The 20,139-nt window shown below is 42.0% G+C and overlaps 1 protein-coding gene across 3 annotated transcripts in view; it reads left to right on the top strand.

Moving 5' to 3' along the window:
* Positions 1-15,981: 15,981 nt before the first annotated feature.
* The window catches only part of HELZ (helicase with zinc finger), a 150,688-nt gene continuing 146,530 nt past the window's right edge, over positions 15,982-20,139 (top strand). For 2 of the 3 annotated variants that reach the window (XM_074970577.1, XM_074970575.1), the window contains exon 1: positions 15,982-16,030. Coding sequence is in view for 1 of the 3 variants with exons in the window: in XM_074970578.1 (XP_074826679.1) it covers positions 16,024-16,030 (7 nt within the window). In the remaining 2 variants the exon portion in view is untranslated. The remainder of the gene's footprint in view (positions 16,031-20,139) is intronic. The other variant, XM_074970578.1, reaches the window with a different exon arrangement.

The following is a 20,139-nucleotide window of genomic DNA, read 5'->3' as shown; positions in this document are numbered from 1 at the left end:
CTGCACTACAATTAATCAAGGTATTTATCCAGAAAGAAGATGGTTTAAATTTTCTAAAGATATAACTTCTCGTGTCTGTGTTGGAATTTTAGATGTGTGTGTGTGTGTGTGTGTGTGTGCATATATACACACACTTTATATATATATATATATATAAAATATATAAAAAAAGCTGGCTTTTACATAAGTTGTCTGTCTATTCTCGTTACCCTGTAAATGTTAACTGTAGATATGTTTGGATAATAACTGAGCTGGCTATGCCAAAATAGAACCTCATTTTTTCTCACATACAGCATTACAGGATATGTGAAGCTTCTTAAAAACTCAGCTACCCAATCAAGTGATTTTGGTCGCTGTAGTTTCCAATATTCAGTGCTTAGCAGATGCTGCAGGATAGGGTAGTTAAAAGGAAGACTGAAGAGAGGAGTGACTGAGAAGTATTAAGTATGATATCTTTCAAAGTGATAATTTAGAGGAATGGAAACAATTCCTACAAGTTTTGGTGTCTTTGTGAATAGGAACTTTGTTTTTATAATTTCCTGATAATATTTTGCTTCTGCAAAAAAAATGAATTGGGTAAGTAAGCAACCATGATTCTAAAATAAACAATGGAGAGCCAACAAGAAACAAAAAAGGCATCTGGCCATTTTCCCACCAAGGAGAGCATGGCCCTCCATTTGCCTTCACAACTTAGAAGAAAGATTAAGAAATATGTCCAATTTCAGACATCTTTGTTTAAAGTAAATACGAGCCTTTGTGAAAGGCACCAGACTGCCAGTGGATGTCCTCTGTTTAAATCACAGACCAAGTCATGTAGCATGAACAGTGCTGCAATGCAAGCACATATGCACACCCCTATTCAACTAATATGCCAGAAGATTGATCATAGGGAATAACCTCAAAAGATTAAATTTCATGTAATTTAGACGCCATGACCCTTCAAGCCTTGTTCTGTCCTTACACTTCCAACAAGGCTGCTAACTGAAAGGTGAATATTTGTCCAGCATGACTTCAAATAAGGCCTCCCAACTCTTTTGTTCATAGGCTACCACACAATTTTGGTATATTAAAAGCCTTGGCTAACTTGTGATCAGTTCTAGAGTTAAATAAGTGACCTGAAGGTAAAAGGTGCAAATCTCAATTACAGTAACTCCTTGCTTAACGTTGTAGTTATGTTCCTGAAAAATGCAACTTTAAGCAAAACCATGTTTAGCGAATCCAATTTCCCTATAAGAATTAATGTAAATAGTGCGGGGGTTAGGTTCCAGGGAAATGTTTTTCACCAGATAAAAAAATATATATAAGTTTTAAACAATTTAATACTGTATACAGCAATGATTGTGAAGCTTGGTTGAGATGGTGAAGTAAGAAGGTGGGATATTTCCCAGGGATTGCCTTACTGCTAAATGATGAACTAGCACTCGGCTGAGCCCTCTAGGGTTAACACGTTGTTAATGTAGCCTCACACCTACAAGGCAGCACAAATGGAGGGAGGGGAGACAACATAGCAGACAGAGACACACATTCTGTGTGTGAGAGAGAGATGTGCATTGCCCCTTTAATTATGCTTAGCCCCTCTAAGTACATTGCCCTTTTAAGTAGATCAGCAAGTTGAGACAGCAGCTGGTGCCAGCAAGCTCCCTCTGTCCTGAGCCCCATTGTCCCCTTCCCACCCGCTCTGTGGAGATGGGGTAAGCAAGGAGCAGGGGCACACCCTGACATTAGCATCCCTCTTCTCTTCTCTCCCCACCACCCCCGCACTGTAAGCAAGAGGCTCCAAGGCAGAAGGCAGGAACAGCACATGGCAGTTGGGGGAGGGACACCTGAACTGCCCAGCAATTGATAGCCTGCTGGTCAGCTGCCGTACAGGGAACTTAAGGGAGCTGATAGGGGGCTGCCAGCCCACCCTGCTTCCAAGCCCCCACCAGCTAGCTCCTACGGACTGCTCTTCCTGCAAGCAGTGGACAAAGGCGGCTGCCAAACAACATTATAAGGAAGCATTGTGCAACTTTAAACGAGCATGTTCTCTAATTGATCATCAACGTAAGAACGAAACAATGTTAACCGGGGTGACTTTAAGTGAGGAGTTACTGTACCAGAGCCATCAAATCATCTCCCGTGCATACTTAATAAGAGATCAAGTGGGTGAAACAGCAGTAATATGGTATCGCCTTATAAATTAACTTGTGGCTCAGGTGTTTGTGTAGATTATGCTTTGACAACAGCTTGTCTTGTATTAGCAAAGTAAAGGAACCCTCCAACCCTAACATTCGTAATAGCTACCTGTTCCGCCCAGAAAGGTGGATCTCTTCTTGATTCCTTGTAGGCTACTGAAAGTTGGTACCACTCCTCACCCTTTTGAATGCTCATATTCCTGCATATCCTGTAGTTTCCTGCTCAGCTATAGATACAGCTAGGTCTTCACCTTGATCCCAAAACCAATTAATTTCCAGGTTCATTGTTGCGGTGTGCAGGGACCGTTGGAGAGATTTGGCCAGTAAAGATTTCCAGTTAATAGCGAAGGTGAAAATGTTTTGTATGCCAAATGTATTCTTTAGCAAGTCAGCCTGGGTGACATTTGTCCTTGAAGTGCTGCTGTGTGTCCATTCTGTCACTGCACTAGCACTTGTGTTTGGGCACCGTTCTGTGATTCAAGAACAGAGTATGTTTTGCAAGGAATGTGCTCCCAGGCACAAAAAAATGTAACAAGTGCATGACATGAGGTTTAAAAATAACCCTTCCATCGTAGCCTACATTCTGACCAGACCAATTCCACCGAGAAGAGGTAGAAAATGTATCGCTGACAGAGAATGGTTGTGGTCCTCAAAGTGCCCATTCTTTTTTCTAGAATGGAGATGATTTGCTGTATCTGCACCCGGATTTAAAATTTCTTCTTCCCAGTTTAGAAATCCTATTTTCAAAAAATTCTGAAATAAAGGCACTTGTACATGGATTTTCTTTTCACCCCAAGATTCAATAAAGATTTGCCATGGCCTCTCATTGCAGAGAAGCAAGGGCTTGACATGACCTGTGGCCTTTGCTCCCTCTTTTATTTATCCTGTACATATCTGCTGGCAGAGAGATTAGTGGTAGGATGAGGCGGGCATGGGTGTGTAATTATTAGTTCTCACAGAAGCCCAACATTGAGGTAATTTTCTGGGTCGTCCCAACCCCTCCCTAGCAGCACGGCTGGCCTCCTACTCTAGCCTGAGGGAGTGAGTTCTAGCAGCCTGAAAGGGGAACGCACTGAGGTGAGTACAAGGATTTGAACTAGAAAGCACAGGTTGCCAGATCTTGCAATTAGATCAAAGGGGAGGAGGCGTTTAAGGGGCCCAGCACTGACTAGAAAGAGAATATTAGGGGAGGAGCCGAATCTGAAAGGCTTATAAAGGCACTTGTGGTGTTTGGTCTTTATTTAAATCCGTCCCTCTCAGTCTTGAGTTTCACTCCCCTCGAGTACGGAACTTGCGCTGAAAAAGAAGTTCGTGATGAACAGTTAAGTGTGCAAGCTTAAGGGTCGGAGCTCCAGAAAGAGCCAACAGAGTGACATTACTTGCAAAAGTTGCACCATCCACTCCCATTCCCTGAGCGTGGCAAGTCAGTGGAGAGATCCTCTCAGAGGACAGCATAGAGAACCGTGGCACAGGCACATCAAAAAGGTGTCTTGCCACCCCTTGATTGGTGCAAGACATGCTCTCCCCTCTCCTAAAGTGGTCTTAGATTCATAGATCCAACGGCCAGAAGGGGCCACTGTGATCACCTAGTCTGACCGCCCCACCCCTGTAGAACACTTTCTCTTCCTCAGGATTGCTCATGCTATGCCCATTGTCCTCACCCCAAAATGCAAATCCATTTAATTCATTGCTTCGAATCATTTCAGTTCCTCTCTTCCTTTCCTCAAATACACATTTCCCCACCCCAATGGCTGCCTACTGTCTTTCAACTACTGCACTTTCACATGTTAATTATCTTGAACAGAGGTGTTCTAAAAAGAAAAGGAGGACGTGTGGCACCTTAGAGACTAACAAATTTATTTGAGCATAAGCTTTCGTGAGCTACAGCTTAACACGGCTGCTACTCTGAGAGGTGTTCTAAGTCACTCAAGCTCAGGGCCTGGTGTGCTTAAAAGGCTGCAGCATTCCTTCTCCTGTTGGTGTAGGTACTCCTCCTCCCTGAGACGCGGAAGCCCTCCTGTTGAGATAGCACTGTCTACTCCAGGAGTTAAGTCAGTATAACTGCATCAGTAGTTATACTGACGTAAGTTTCTCATGTAGAGCAAGCCTGAGTCTGCTTTTAAAGGCACAGGCTTTATATAAAACAGTTCATTCTTAATGTTAAGTCTACTCTATATCCAAAGAACAGATTAGTCAGCCAGTCAAGGGTCCCACTGAAAAGACCCAGTAATCATATGAATTAAATACTAGTGGGGAGAAAAGGTGCTACAATTTTACTGTGGAAGATTATGCATCAGGATCAAGCTCACTAACTGAAGCAGTAATGGACAAGGGATTACCACCTTTTTCATATACAAAGTTGGATGGTTCCTGCTCTGTAGAGGTCATTGATGATGGTCATCATCTGAAAACCGGGGAAAGATTAATTTTAATATGCAAAGCTTTGTTTTCCTTACCTATAGGTACGTACAGATTTGAAAACAAAACCGGAAAGTAAGTCCATACTGGTTGTCTTTGAGAAACAGAAGTGAGAAAGAGCTTAGTTTACAGCAAGCTTGTTGGAGAGCAGCAGCAAAACTGTAAATTGCACTGAAAGACAGTGAATGCAGCTCCTTCTGCTGTCTGTTACTAAAAGGGTGGATTGAATAGCTCATGGGTTCTGACCGATGATAGAGCTATGGCGTAGGCTCTACCTGGAATACCATCCATTTCTCTTTCCAGAGGACAGAGCTATGTAGTGCAGGTAGGAAATGCACAACATGTCATCCACCTTTAAAGCTAAATGCCCAAGTTCGATAGGTTTCTTGTTGTAACATTCCACTTTTCCAACTCAACCAATATATGCTTGTTTAGCTTTAGTGTTGTTAATGCAACAAATGTATTAGATCTCTGATAATGGAGAAGATGTGTGCACTACTTCATTTTCCATTACCTCAATCCGAATCTACAAGTGCTGGACTGGCACCAGAATTGAGAATCATAGAATCGTAGAATGAAAAGGGAGCATACGTTTTCTGGTAACCACTTTATGGGAAATCTGTGAAAAGCAGTGTTTACAGAACTCATTTGCTATTTGTCCACCATGTGAAATTAAGAGTACTCTCCTCTAACTTGCTTGGCCTCATTTAAATAAAAACCACTTTCTCGACAATATTTTAGCATGTCCCACATGCTCTTCATAGGCTATACATTTCTCCAACCTTTTCCGAACATTTGATAGTGATCGGGTTTTTCTATACTATATGCAGTATTCAGTAAGATTGCTGTTTGTCTTAATTTCAGTGGGAAAGGGGACTACTAGAAATACAGTAGAAAGATTTTGCTGGCTAATGAAAGTGAATCATACCCATAACAAACTGAATTTTACATACAAAACTAAACATCGGAGCACAGATGTCTCTGATAGTAATACCCAGCATGTAGATCTTTTAATAACTGTTTGGTAGCATGTTAAAGGGACAATGTCAGGTAGCTTAGGCCCAAATTCGAGTTTATGAAAAAGCATTTATAAATCCCTTAGCAACACTTACAAGTGTTAAAAAAAACTTGAAATGAAAAAATTAGTTGAATTCAAACCCTCCCAATACAATGGTTATAGCTCAAACATGGTGCTAGTTCAGCTAAACCTTAAAGTGAAATTGACTATAAAAAAAAGTGAAACTCGTCTATTTTCACAGGAAGGGTTCCAGAGTGTCAGATCCCTGTGCAAGAAAAACATTGGTAATTTATAGCATTGTTATGATTTGTATTATGGTGGTGTCTAGAGGCCTTAAATGTGACCAGGGCCCATTGTGCATGGTGCTGTACAAACACATAGTAAGAAACAGCTTCTGCCCCCAAGAGCTTACAGTGTCATTAGACGACACAGAGAAAGGCAGCATTTTGCAGGTGGGAAACTGAGGCACCGAGATTAAAGTACTTGCCTAAAGTCACATAGGAAGTCTATGCCATAGCAGGAATTTGAACACTGACTGCCACACAGCCCGTTTTCTTCCCCTTGTGGATGTGACTCTAGGGTCAGTTATTCTACATAATGTACATTCTCAGGGTATGTCCGCACTGCGATAAAACACCCCTGGCTGACCTGTGTCAGTTGACTTGGGCTTAGGTTGCAGGGCTATAAAATTGCCATGTAGACGTTCGGGCTGACGCTTGAGACCGGGCTTTGGGACCCAGGGCTGAGCCCAAACATCTACACTGCAATTTTATAGCTCTGCGATCCCAAGTCAGCTGACATCGGCCAGCCACAGCAGCATAGACATATCCTAAAACTACTTAGCAGAGATTATTAGGTATTCAGTATTGTTAAATTTGCGCTCTTAGCTGATAAGTCATTCTTCACTTCCTGCCCTCTTTTATGGCATTGCTTTTCCTGCAATTCACCGCACACGTAGTGGCAATTCATGCAGTGGATTCAGCGTTGTCTATATAGGCCTTGATTCTGCAAGCCAGGGACTACTTCTCTTCAGTGGGTCTCCTCTGGGCTCAGGCTTACAGTGCAGTGGGTTTGCTGTGTTTACCTGGAAAGCCTCAAGCTGATGTTAATTTTGCAACCTCTTGAAGATGAAAAGCAGTTGCTGTTTTCTTGATTCTTATCTGGAAAGGTGAGGAAAACAGAACCAGGTCTGGGTGGCCTGAATGACTGTTTACTCTGCACCTGCTTGTGGATCAGGAAAGTTTGGGTATGTGAACCTTCCTTTTTAACTGCATACCCTTTGTCTTCAGCTGATGTTTTTAACTTGCACTCAAAACACTGGTGGGTGGAGCAAGTTAAATAAGAACTGAAAGTCTGAGTGCATCAGTCAACTCTCTGTGTTCAAGACAGAAGCACAGTGGGATGGTTATCCAGAAGTTTTTAAAGCACAGCTCCTGAACAAATGACAGGATTCAATGTGCCTCTAAGGAGTAAAGAGAAGTGGGTTGCTAGTATGTTTTTTCTGGGGGCTGTAAGCAGGGAACAGGACTCACACATGGAACTGATCCTGCAGCTGGGGCAATGGGGCTGCAAAGGGCTGCTGTGTTATCAGATCCAATTGCCCAATCTGGGCCTATGTCTGTAAAACAACCTGCTCTAGAAATGAGTTTTTATCACTTATTATTGAAATTACTCAAGAAAAATCTTTCTTAGAAATGACTCAGTGCTGGAAGATCCAAAAAAAGAGCTACTTTGGGGGTGGGGCAAGTTATTGTCAATATGTGGGACTGAAGTGTGCAAATACCTACATCATAGACCATGAAACTCAACAAAGATAAGGGTGGAATCCCAAACTGGCACAGTCAGAGCAATCAGGCAGTACAGTAATCTATGCAGAATAGAAACCAGGCAGTTCTTTAGCTGTGGAGAAGAACCATGAGCAAGTTCTTTGCTGGCAGGTAACTACTCTATCACTGCTAGAACTACTGAAATTGTGGGCATGCTTATTTGAAAACAGTTCTGAACTGGAGAAAATCAGAAGATGGTAATGCCACCAGATGGCAGCTCTTCCTAGCAATCTCAAATTACGCTTGTTACATTTCTAAATTACTTTAGACGGAGGGTCTGCAAACTTTTACGTTGAAAGAGGGTAGGACATGTGTCCCATCTGATTGCCTCATTAACAGTTTATGGTCAACATGAAGATGTGCTGGCTTGTGTGTGTGCGCACGCCTGCGTGGGTGTGCATGGATGCAAAGAGATCTGAGATCTGTAATCTGAACAATGTCCTCATGGTGCTATCTGAGCGTTATGCTGTTGTGGGGAAGAGCGCTGGCCTACAGGCTAGAGTGCATATCTCCAGATAAGGTAAGGACCTCATTAAAATGAAAAGGAATGTGTTTGTCTAAGAAAGCAGTCTGGTCTGGATCTCTGAATTGGATTCTCCAATCTTGTCATTCTGAGGACTGCCCTGTAAGGGGAAGAAATCCTCTCATGGACCTACACCCTCTCCCGTTACCTCAACCTCCCCCCCTGCGCCTTCCCCACAACACTGCTTGGCTCTCAAAATATTTCATTCTGTGGATCAGTTTGAAAATCACCTACACCACAAACTGCACACCTTCAAAATATCTAGGTCCATGGAATTTGACCCATGGCTTGTTTTTTTGTTTTTTTTTTTCATTTTTTTTTTTTAAGGAGAGGTAGATGCTCTTTTGCTCCTTATGGAACATCACAGGAACTATTTGGGGAATGTCAAATAGTTATTACTCTATAAGTAGCAGTCAGCCCATAAATGGCTGTCTGGAAACAGTTTGCTTTATTGCTTAATAGGACTAAGTACTACTGCTTGGTTCTAACCTTACCTATGCCGCTGACTGGTTATATGGCCTTGGGTAAGTCAGTCAGGCCTGGATACTTATTGAGGCTCTTACCTTCCATTGAAATCAAATCCTTTATGGATCTGAGCCTAACGTCTGTCACTTTCCCCTGTTTCCTTCCTATCCCAGTTTGGCCAGGGGCAACTTGTGTTTTAACAAACCACCCAGAAATCTAGGATAAAAGCATGAGTTTGATTCCCTCCGTGGGCTTCCTGTGCAAGCAGCAGAAGGTCAGGAATGGCATAATCCTGTCATGCTGCTAGGAGAGTGTTGCATCTCTGGATTCCTGTCTGGAACTGGCCAGTTACTGCACCAAATACATTGTGAGTGGGGGAGAAAAGAGAGAGGGGATTGGGTTTTTTTGGGGGGGAGGGGAAAGAAGGGGAGATTAATTTTTGGAGGGGGCACAGGTAGATTTTTTGGGGTGGAGGAACACAGGCTGACACTGAGAGGTGGATAGGGAACATTGAAAGGTTCACTGCTGGGATACAGACAGAGTAGTGAGAGAGATTCTAAAGGACATAGGGCAGCCCAGGCCTCTCCAACTTGCAGGAGAGACAATCAGCTTGGAGGTTCCACTGATGGAGAGAAGGGAAGAGAGATGCCTGATTTCCCCCACCCCATTTCTCAGCAGGGAAAGAATTCACAAAATGCCATCTGAGGTGCTGGGCCTGCTGCTCCTCCCCCAGGCAGCTACTCAGTGCTGAATGGAATATATCAGACCTGCTCAAGAGCCAGTTTCTGTGCCTGACCACAGTGGAGTTGCTCCTATAAGTTCCCTGTTAGAGGCTTATCTTTCAGGAGCTGGAAGTCATGAGGTCTGTTTTGCTGATGCACGTAGGCAGCTGTGGTCTCCGTATGAAGCGATGAATCATTAAACCTCTTCCTTGCATATTCTGTCCGGAGCTGAACTAAACATAGTTTATCTACCAGAGACTGTCTTGGGAACAACTCCCTCCAATCACGTGATTGAATAGACCAACTCTGTTCCCCCCTCAGCCATGTAACATCTCTGCAGAAAGTAAAGCAGTTGCTTATAGGGAAGAAGTAACATTAAGAAAATACTAATGTAGTTTTAGAGCTTCTTTTAATGCAGTTTAGCAGCTGGAACCACGGAGGAGGATTGTCTATAATGTGTGTGCAAGTTCTGGGCAGGACTCAAGCTGGGGCTGGTTCAGTTGTACCCACTGCACTGACAAGCCCCACTGGATCTTTCTCAGTGAGGAGGCTGGAGTTGACTAAGCTGAGGATGTTTATTGATTTGAATGTCCATGTAGGTAATACACCTTCTGAAACAGTCTCAGGGTGGCCAGGAAATCCTGGCCTATCTCAGGAAGCTGTTGGCTCAATTTATACAGCTGGCCACATGCTTGAGATGATCAGACCAGTAGTGAAAGTGACTTGCTATTAGCAAAAATCTGCACCTTCGTGTACAAACAATACCATACAGGAATTTGTGATTATTTTTAAATTTAGACTTTTAATTGTTTTCTGTTACTAGATGTTTACAGGTAGAGGTAGAATGCTAATATGAAGGACTCTTAAGTTAACTTAAATGCATTCTAAAAAGATCTTATCTTTAGGTTGGCACCTGTCATAATTTAAGTCACTAATAAAGAAAAGCGTACTGGAAAACCACTGAGATTTATTTTTAGGTTGCTAATCAAATGTAATCTGTTTGAATTAAACATTTTCATTTTATTAAAAGATGTTCATGACTCTGCTGGTTTTATCGTCTTGTTACTTGTTTTTTTGTTACTGTTTAAGTTAAAATTCTATTTAATTGCTGTTTGAAAACCAAACTTTTTAGTGGCATGGAATGGATGAATTATTAACATTTTGCTTTTTTTTGTATTTAAACAGTGCTGTGGATCCTGAAGTTCTGTACCAACCACTGTACAGAATTGTGTATAGATGTGTGACGCAGAGAGAGAAAGGTTCTGTGGTGATACAAACAATGGAAAACACATTGCATGGCAGTGAGTGGGAATATCCACCAATAATGGAACTATAGAGTGGCCTGGCAACATTTTCCTGGAAGCCAACTACCCACGTCGTCTTACTCAGTTACTACAGCCAGGGAGGTTGGGGGTAGGGAGGTCTGAGTGAAGCAGATTTCAGTGTCTCGCACACATATGGTGTTATTGTGCTGAGATCCACAGAGTCACCAGTAGGAAGGGGAGATTTTAACAAAGGATCTTGGGGCAAACTTTTACTCTTACAGAAACTGGCATGGGGTCTTTAACTTAGATTGTATGCTCATTTAGGTTGGGACTATCTTTTGACTGTGTTTGTATAGTGTCTAACACAATGGGGTGCTGGCTTCTAGGCCTTACTGTGATGCTACTATCACTAATAATGTCCATGCTGAACAAGGATAACCTTGATTTTAATGTCTGGAAGTTGTTTTCAGCCAGCATGAAAGCCATGAAATGCAGTTTGACAGTCCTCCTCCTGTTTCACTTTTGCATTGTTATAGGAGTTTGGCTTCTGTTTAAGTCAGTGGCAAATTCTCTGCAGAATCTGGTGTATAGAATTTTTCAGAGCAGTTTATCAGTAGCAACTTTACTTGCCCTGAATATTGCAGTTATTCTCTAGAAATACAAATGCCAAGGAGATTAGGTTCTAGTCACTATTCAAAATCAAGTGGATGAGAGATGAGTTAAAAATACAGATTTTTACACTTGCTGATGTAACAGGTACCCAGAAATGGGAGGGAGCCTGAGAAAAAGTATTGTTGTAGATAATATTGGTGGGATTCATCCCTGACTAAAGCAAAGCTTGGTTAAAAACTTCATGCAATAATTAACACTATTATTAATGAGTTTGCATTAATACATTCCCCATTTTAAAGGAAGGATGGTCCAGGGGTTGGGACACCAGCCCACAACGTGGGAAACCCACGTTCAATATCCTGCTCCACCACAGATTTCCTTTGTGACATTGGGCAAGTCACTTAGCCTCTGTGTACCTCAGTTCTCCATCTCTAAAATGGGGATAAGGGGTGGTGAGGATAAATACATTGAAAGATTGTGGGGTACTAAGACATTACAGTGATGGGGGCTGTATAAAGAGAGAGATTAACTACCGTAATTAATTTATTTAATAGCTACTGTCTCCCATTTTACAAACAGGCCAATATAAAGGTTCCTTATCTTTAGCCAAGGTAAGATTTAACTTCATGGCATACAATACTTTGCACTTACAGAAGTGACTTTTTTCCTAGGGCTTTGTAAACAAGTTTCACAATGCTGTTGCCAAATAGGTAAATATTATATGGAATTTTACAGACAGGTAAAACAAATAATTTGACCAAATTTAGATAGCAAGTTGGCAGCAGAACCCAGGAATCCTGCCTCCTAGTCCCATGCTTGAATCATTAGATTCTATTTCCTCTACAGAATTTAAAATCTTTTAAAGATCAGTCAAATGTAGGTTGAATGGTCGTGAGACGGCATATATGAACCAGTCTGATACAAGCCAGGCACGAGCACCTAATTCCAGTGTAAAGTGCCAAAGTCCACCGGCTTGGTCCTACGCTCATTTGTTAATGCTGTCATTTGCAATGTTGCTGTTTTCCTGACCTGCTGACTCAGGACTGGCCACCACCTGTCACTTGTGGAGGTGAAGTCCAGCCTCCAACCAAGCTAGCTCAGCAAAAAGAGAGAGAAAGGTAGTGCAAGAGAATTATAAAAGCATTACAATTTTGAAGGTAGAAAGAAAAGGGGTTATAATTGGACAGCGAGAGGACAAAAGGGGTTAGGCCAAAAGGAAAGGTGAAAAAAACAGGGATCAATGTGCGTGAGAAGATCAGAGACGAGGCCAGAGAAATTCCATCTTTTCTATCCTCTCTGCTTAGGACATGATGCCCCTGCCCAGCTCCACACCTGGAAAGCAGACAGAAAATATAGCAATCCATGCCCCCTTCCTGGATCACATTTAGCCAGATTCAATGTTGACATTCATTCAGTTATTCCAAAATCTGCAGTGGAAAATTTAAACTTTGGGTAAGGGGTTGTGAAGATGCAATCCACTGGTCAGTGTGTTACATATCTCTTTCTGTGCCCAATCCACAAAGGCAGCAAGTCTGTCTCTTTCGCTCAAGCTGTAGCTACTCAAGATGTTTAGTTCTAGAGGTGCTGGGTTCAATAGCTAATGTATCAGACAAAATGGTGGCTGTCACATAAGGCCCATAGAGGAGGAGGAAATAGATATCTGCCCTTTGGAAGCCCTTCCTATTTTTGCATTATGGCAGTTAAGGGTGTTCATTTTCATCAGTTAAATATAGTTCCAAACTTTGAGGGTGTCTGGATCCAGGGTTTTGTTCTGGCCCAATTTTACAGTTTGTACCTTCCCCTCAAATAAATATGGATTGTGAAGGAGGTTGGAGAGGGGAATTATATGGAAAAATCCCTGACCATTCACATTTTGCAGGATCAGAATCTATAGAGTAATGTTTTGAACAGAGGAGCAAAAAACTGGGATTTAGAAGCGAATCCCATCTCTCTGCTGTTGATTCCATTTGTAGCCTTGGGCACATCCATTTACCTTCCTGTGTCACAATTAACCACTCTGCAAAATGCAACAATTCTTGCTACTTCACATGGATGTTGAGGGGTTTAATTTAAGCAGCAAGATCTTCAGATGAAATGTGTGTGTAGATTCTCTGTATTGTATTCGCAAAAAGAAAAGGAGTACTTGTGGCACCTTAGAGACTAACAAGTACTCCTTTTCTTTTTGCTAATACAGACTAACACGGCTGCTACTCTGAAACCTGTCAGTATTATATGTTACACATGGCATTTCTCATAATAGTGGAGGCTTCTGTCAATACCATGGCCAGAATTTCCCCACCCTCATCTTTGGATAGTGTTGTGTGCTGTTGGCTGCTATCATTTCCCAGAGGTCACTGCATTTCTGGGCTGTAGTTTGAAAAGCTCCTGGTAAATGTGAAATAATATAATATAGACTGAATAGCAAAATGCACTCACACCCTGACATATTGTGTCACATCCTTTTCTCTTTGTTTAATCACTATCTACAGAAAATAATTCTTAGCATTGTACAGTGTGTAAAGGGACACAGTAAGATCAAATACTGGCAAAGAGAAGCTTTTGTAAAACCTAAGCCAAATAGAGAAGTTTTCATTTCCCCCCCCAGTTCCAGTGGACATGTTATTTTTCTAAATCCCTTCCTTTCTAAATTCCAGTTGATTAAAAAAAAAAAAAAGGCAAAACTCCTCAGCAGTTTTCAACACAAACATTGCAACATTGTGAAAGTGTATGAAAAGTCGAAAGTGAAATTGACAAGGAACAAAAGGTGACACTGACTAGTCTATTTCAAATGTCCTGGCTGAATGAAATGCAAAGGATAGAACAGAAAACAATAGTAAAAAGTTAATTAGATGTGAAACATTCTTTAACTATTATATCCTTTAACTATTTCCTGTGAGTCTGGTGTTTTTAAAAGATATATGGCTATAAACTGACAGTTGATTTGTCCCACACAGGGGTCTTGTTAATATCCTCCAAATCTAAGTTACCTAGGAGGACAAGTCCTTCAGGGGGCCTCGCTCAGTGTGGCTGCAAGGGTTTCCACAGACGCAGTTAAAGACATTTAAAGTCACAGTGCACCATTTTATGACAGAAAGGAAAGGTCGTTTGGGCTGGTGGAAGTTTTTTGTGACTGATTCCCATTTGCAGCATGTTTACTTTGGGGGATGGGTGCCTGTGGCATGCAGGCAGGCAGCCCCTCCCCAGCCAGCAGGGATGGCCCAGAGCAGGCTGCACAAGAATATTTTTGTCATTTGAAATGGCGTCCTCCCTCCCTCATAGTGGAAATACCACACTGCTCCTCAGCAGCCCCTGACAGGGCCTCCACCATGGCACTGAAACAGTTAATCATGCTGGCAAACATGTCTTTAAAGTTGAATAAGGAAGAGAAGTGCATTGATTTAACATCCGGGCAGCAAAAGTTTTCACATTGCAATTTATTTCCTTATGTATTTATACTTCTGCAAAGGGTCTTCTTTGCAATAATCAAGAATGTGTTATAGGAGTATTGAAACTCATTCCTGGGCACAAGTCTCTGTGCTTGCAGTGGCAAAGGCTCAATGTGTTAGTGGTTAGTCCTCAAGGAATTCAGATGATCTTCAGTGTAAACTTAAATATAAATGCATTTAGAACAATTCAGTGCTAAACCAATTTGAATCCTATATTTTTCTTAATTAAAAAAGTAGAGGGGAAAGTTTTAAAAAACAATTGCAATCGTACTTCATAAGTGACCTACCTTAAAAGGCTGAAGTCAGATCATAATTTTTCCAGTCTTGTACTGTATTTGTATGTTATTTGCCCCAAAGCATAACAAGCAAGGCATTTTGTGACATGCATACAAGCCGAGTCAATAATATGTCTAAAGTTATTTTGCAAAACATGGTAGTTGTGAAGAAAAATACTTGAACTAATATGACTGCTAAACATTTTGAAGACAGAGCCAATAATACACTGCTAACAGGAAAGATTTCTTTGCAAAAATAAACCTGTTATACAAAATAGTTTCTGAGATTCACGCAGAGCCAGAAATTAGTTTCCAAAAGGGAAAGTTCTTTAGCAAAATTATAAGGGAAAAAATATTGTTAAATACAACAACATACTTTCCTGAGAAACGTTATACTGTTTTTGTCCATGTATTATTTGGTATATGTACACAGCCACTAATACAATCCCACGTGGGGAAAGCAAATTATTGCAAAAATTATAATAATAAAGTGCAAGGCAAAAGCACATTTAAACGCACTGGTGCACTTTGCCCCAGAGGCTGGCATACAAGACATTTTGTGGCATGCATAAATATCCAATAATGCATTTCTGAACGGGAACATGTTTTTTGAAACATAAAAAGTTGCAAGAGAAAACACCTACTTCCAATAAACCGTACCCCAGAAAATGCAGTGACATGTAGTTATGTGTGCAAATCCAATGACACATTAATATATATATATATATATATAAATAAATCTCATTTAGAAATATGGCATATACTTATTTTGCAAGGAAAACAGATAATGAATTCATTTGCTCCTCTAAGACCTGTTGTCCTGACCTAGGCAATTTGTTGCATGCCAGTGACACATTCCCCAGAAGGAAAGTTCCCGGGGGGCCAGGGGGAGAGAAAAAAGCAAGCAGAAACCACACGATTCAACGCAGTCACGCTCTGCTCCAGAAGCTGCTTGCGGGGTGCACGGAAAGCCGGCGATTTCACTCCTTTTGGAAAACCCTGCAAGGGGCAGCCCACCTTGCCCCAGTGCCCCAGAGACAGGAGCATGCCAGGCGGCTCCCTGCCCTCACTCCGCTCCTCCCCCGCTTCCCTTTGGGATGGGGCTCCCCACTTTGTTTGTACCACCACCAGCAGCACCCCACCCCTCGCCTGCCTCCCCTCTAAGTTTCTCTGCTCTGCTCCTGGGCTGGGGGGAAGGAGAGAGGGGGTGGGGGGAGGTTTTTTCCCACAATGCTTTGTGGGGACGTTGACAAGTGGATCCAAGATGGCGTAGAAAGTAATGACAGGTAAGTCAGGACTTCCCTGTTCCCCTCCTGTGGGGGCCCCGGGTGGGGGGGCCCGGCCTGGGAGAGCCCCGGGGAGGGGATCGGGGCCCCCCCGAGGCCCAGCCGCCCCCCGGGGGCTCGGGCCGAGGCAGCTGGCCGGGCTGGAGGCTGAGAAGCGCCGGCTGGAGAGGGCCCTGTGTCTGCGGAGGGGCCTGCAGCAGCAGCAGCTCAGGGGCTGTTTACAGCCAGCCTCAGCCTGAGCCCGGGGGGCTGCTGAGCTGCCCCCCCTGGGCGAGACACCCAGGGAGAGAGAGACACCGCCCCAGGCCGGGCAGAGCTGGCAGATGCCTCCCACACAATTGGCTCCCCCCCCCCAACCCCCAGGTCAGGGGTTTCTTCAGGGGGTGGGGTTGGGCGGTGTGTGTGGGGGGTATCTTTGGTTTTTACACCGGGTAGGGTGAGGTGGGGGAGTTGCTGACCCCAGGAAAGAAAAGGAGTGATTAAAAAAAATTTTTTTTAGGGTTTATTGAGGGGTAAAAAAAAAAGTTAGATTTTTAAAAATGAATCCCCAGCTGAGCAAGGTCTTGGTAAACTTGCATTTTTGATTGTTACACGGGGGCTGTCCCAAGGTAAGGCAATGTGAAGTGAGGAGACTTAACCCAAAAAATCCCTCTGAGATCACCATTTATGCACTGAAAATCTTGTGGAAGCTGAAAAGTGGACAGGTCTTATTGAACACCTTCCCCCGCCCCCCAACCCCCAAACAAAGCCTTAACAACTCTTTTAGGGCGGAAACCTGCAAACAGAGACACCAGTTCTGGCTAGGATTACTCCCATGAGTGACATTATCTGCATTTAAGTGTTGGAAGGACCGGGTTCTTGTAGTAATTTTCATACCTATGAGAAGTTGGTTGGTCTGAATATATCAGAGTTGATCAAGCTGTGGTAGTTTTGAGTGAAGGGAGATTTTAAAAGTCATTGACACAAGACCAAATAAATTCCTTCTTTTTACTGGATGAAAACACACTCTTACAAACTGTCCTTTAATATGAATTGCAAAATGAATGAGGATTTGTCATATTAGCATTATTGTTTTTCAGAGGGCTCAGTCCCAGTTTGGGTGATTTTGAAGAGGGAGATTTAAAATAATGAGTAAAATGTAACATAACTGCAATCTGATTGAAAAAACAGGGGAAAAATCAGTCATGAGATTTAGAACTGCTTTCCAATTAATGACCCAAATAGGAGATCTGCATTCATCATGGCTGGTCAAGCTGGCATATTGTGAATAGGAGGGTACTTTCATCGTTTTTCTACTCCTCCAAAATAGCATCATTGAAATAGTGAAAAAAATAAAATAACAATCCTTTGTTGAAGGAACAGACACGTTGGAAAAAAACAATTAAAAAACCGATCACAACATGAGTCAACTTGTCAAGTTCACATCATTGTTTTCCCTCATGGGATGATTGGAAGAAGTGAGATTTACAGTAATATTTATAAATTGTAAAATCTTATTGAAACAATTAGTTGTAAGATGGACACCTGCTTAAAAAATTAAGCGCAATGTGAGTGAAAAGTCAGTAGGTCTGAAAACATCAGAGCTAGTTTTGATGGGAGAATTTGAGTGTGAGGTAGTAATTCCTCCAACCTCCAGAGAAGGCAGGAGATTTTAAATGTTAAATTGAAACAAACTAGGAAAAATCCTACAGCCAGCGAGTGAGCGCTACTTTGTAAAAATGCTTTCAGATTAATGAAGACTGAAGGATTCTCCCTGTAGATGAATGAGACCTATGGCAGGCCTGATTTTCACTGCATAAAATTGTTAGGGGCAGGGGATGTATTCAGTTTTCTGTGTCTCAACTTTACTCTAGTCCACAGAATTGTATTCCTTTATTGTTATGCAAAGGAGCAGCCAGAATGCGTGCAAAGTATTCTATTTTCATTTTATTATGTTAATACAATGTTAAACTTTGAGTTCAGGAAAAATAAACGAGGAGCTGTTACCTCCCCAAATGAGGTGTATAATGTAAATTTTATTCCCAGTCGTTCCCCCTTAATTCTTATTGTATGAACATATGTTACTTTCAATGAGCTAGATTAATTGGTGGAAAAAAAATCAGTATTTTAGAGCTGAGATTTGAAAGGCTGTAGAAGTTTATATTTTATTTGTTGTGGTGACTAAAGGTTAAAGTGAGATATGCAAGCAGCACATTAATCCACATTTTATTTGCAAGGACTCCTGCCCCTGTGTGGAGTCCCATTGACTGCAGAGGGGCTCTTCATGGGCATATGGGTCCACGTTAGCAGCTGTGATTGCTGGATCAGGGCCTTCATTTGTAATGAATTTTTTTCTGTTTCGGGTTTACAGACACAGAGAGAAATTTCCATCTCAGTGTAAAATAAAAATATATGTAACAGTAGATAAGAGTGTTTGGGGAGGGCGTGAGGCCTGGTGGGTCAAACACTGAATCTGATTGGGATTGGTGACTGTAGGCAAGTTGATTCACCCCGTACCTTCTCATTTCCTTCATCTGTAAAATGAGGATAATGATATTGACCTCCTTTGTAAACAGCCTTGAGTTCTATGGATGAAAAACACTATATCAGAGCTAGGTATAATTATTTTTGTTTTTTGCATCGGTTAATATGATAGTTTGATGAAAGATTTCCTCCAACACAGATAATTATTTTGCTTGCTTAAATTCCCCTTGCAATTTTAGTTCAATATTTTCCTCACTTTCAGTGTGTGTTTTAAAGCAGTTTTGTACTATCATTCTGCATTAGTTACTGCATTTCATCCTACAGGTGGCTTCACTTTAGTAGTGACTGACCCGGTCCCTGTGTATAACTTGGTATGTCAGTTTAAGGCCTCTAGGTCCTTGTGCCCTTGTGGAGCTCTTTCATTGAGGACAGTGGTATCCATATAGATCTGATTGCAGGAGTGAGGTCTAAATTAGCAAAGAGCTTTGGGATGACATACTGTATGCTTTGTGTCCCAGATCCTGCCCCCCAGCCTAAGTAGGGAGAGTCAGGGGAGCCTGCTTGCGGAATGAGCGGCAAGGTGTGGAGCTGCTTTGTGGCTACTACTGCAGCCTCAGGGTTGGAATATCTTGTGCAGCTGGTGTGCTCCCCTTCTTGGAGCAGGGGGATGGTAGGAAATGGCTGGTGGATAGATGTACAGTAGATCAAGAAACCATGGATTTTAATGAATCTCTGTGCATTGAGCCCTGATTTGGTCCCTAAAATCTACTTGAGCCCCTGGTGCGAGAAGCATTTAGCCTGAGGAGCCCCTATGAGGGTTGTCTTCTTGGAACAGCATCAAATGTTCCACTTCAACCAAAGTCCTCCGACTGCTTAGTATGGAGGAGGAAATGGCAGCAGGATTTTTGTTACAGATCTCTTCTCCCGATCATCTATCAGGGTTGTGCGTTTATTATTATTTATTATTTGTGTTGCGGAAGTACCTCAAGGCCAGGACCCCATTGTGCTAAAAGCACTGAACAATATTTTATTCTATTTTTTCCCTTTAAATTTAGAAATTATATCATGGATTAGGGATTATCAGAACAAATAAACTATTTTTTTTTTGGTTCCTATTTGTTTTACCATTTCTTTTATCATTTTTTTAGCAACCCTTGGGCGATAGTAAGGGCTCCTCTTAAAAGTCCTAGCCTTATCTAGGAGACTGTATATAGGAAAATAGTATGTGTATATTCCAGTGTTTTCATTCCAGATGTCAAGTAAAGGGAGTTAGGTACTACTCATCCTTTTTTCCAAAGAAAAAGAGGAAGAGAACACTAAAACAGAAATTGCCATTTGAAAAGTTCATATGGACATACTTTTGAATAAAAAACCAGACAGGGCTTAAGAGAGTTTCACTGGAAGTTTTAACCAGGAAAACAGGACAACTTTTTCTCTTCTCTCCATGTGTTGCTTCCAGTAGACTTTGTTCAGCATCTGAGCCCTTTTCCTAATCTTTCTGGCAAAAAAACCCCCCTCCTATAGACAGTGATGTTTTCTGCAAAGTCAGATTGCTGTCTGGAAACACAGACTGGCATGTGGTGATTTTGTTATGGTGGTGGTGCTATATAATGCAAATGCCTTGTGCAAAAATAAATCTTTCATAT

Source organism: Natator depressus, chromosome 14, assembly GCF_965152275.1.
Source record: "Natator depressus isolate rNatDep1 chromosome 14, rNatDep2.hap1, whole genome shotgun sequence".
NCBI lineage: Eukaryota > Metazoa > Chordata > Testudines > Cheloniidae > Natator > Natator depressus.
This window is presented reverse-complemented; position numbering and strand designations above follow the sequence as displayed.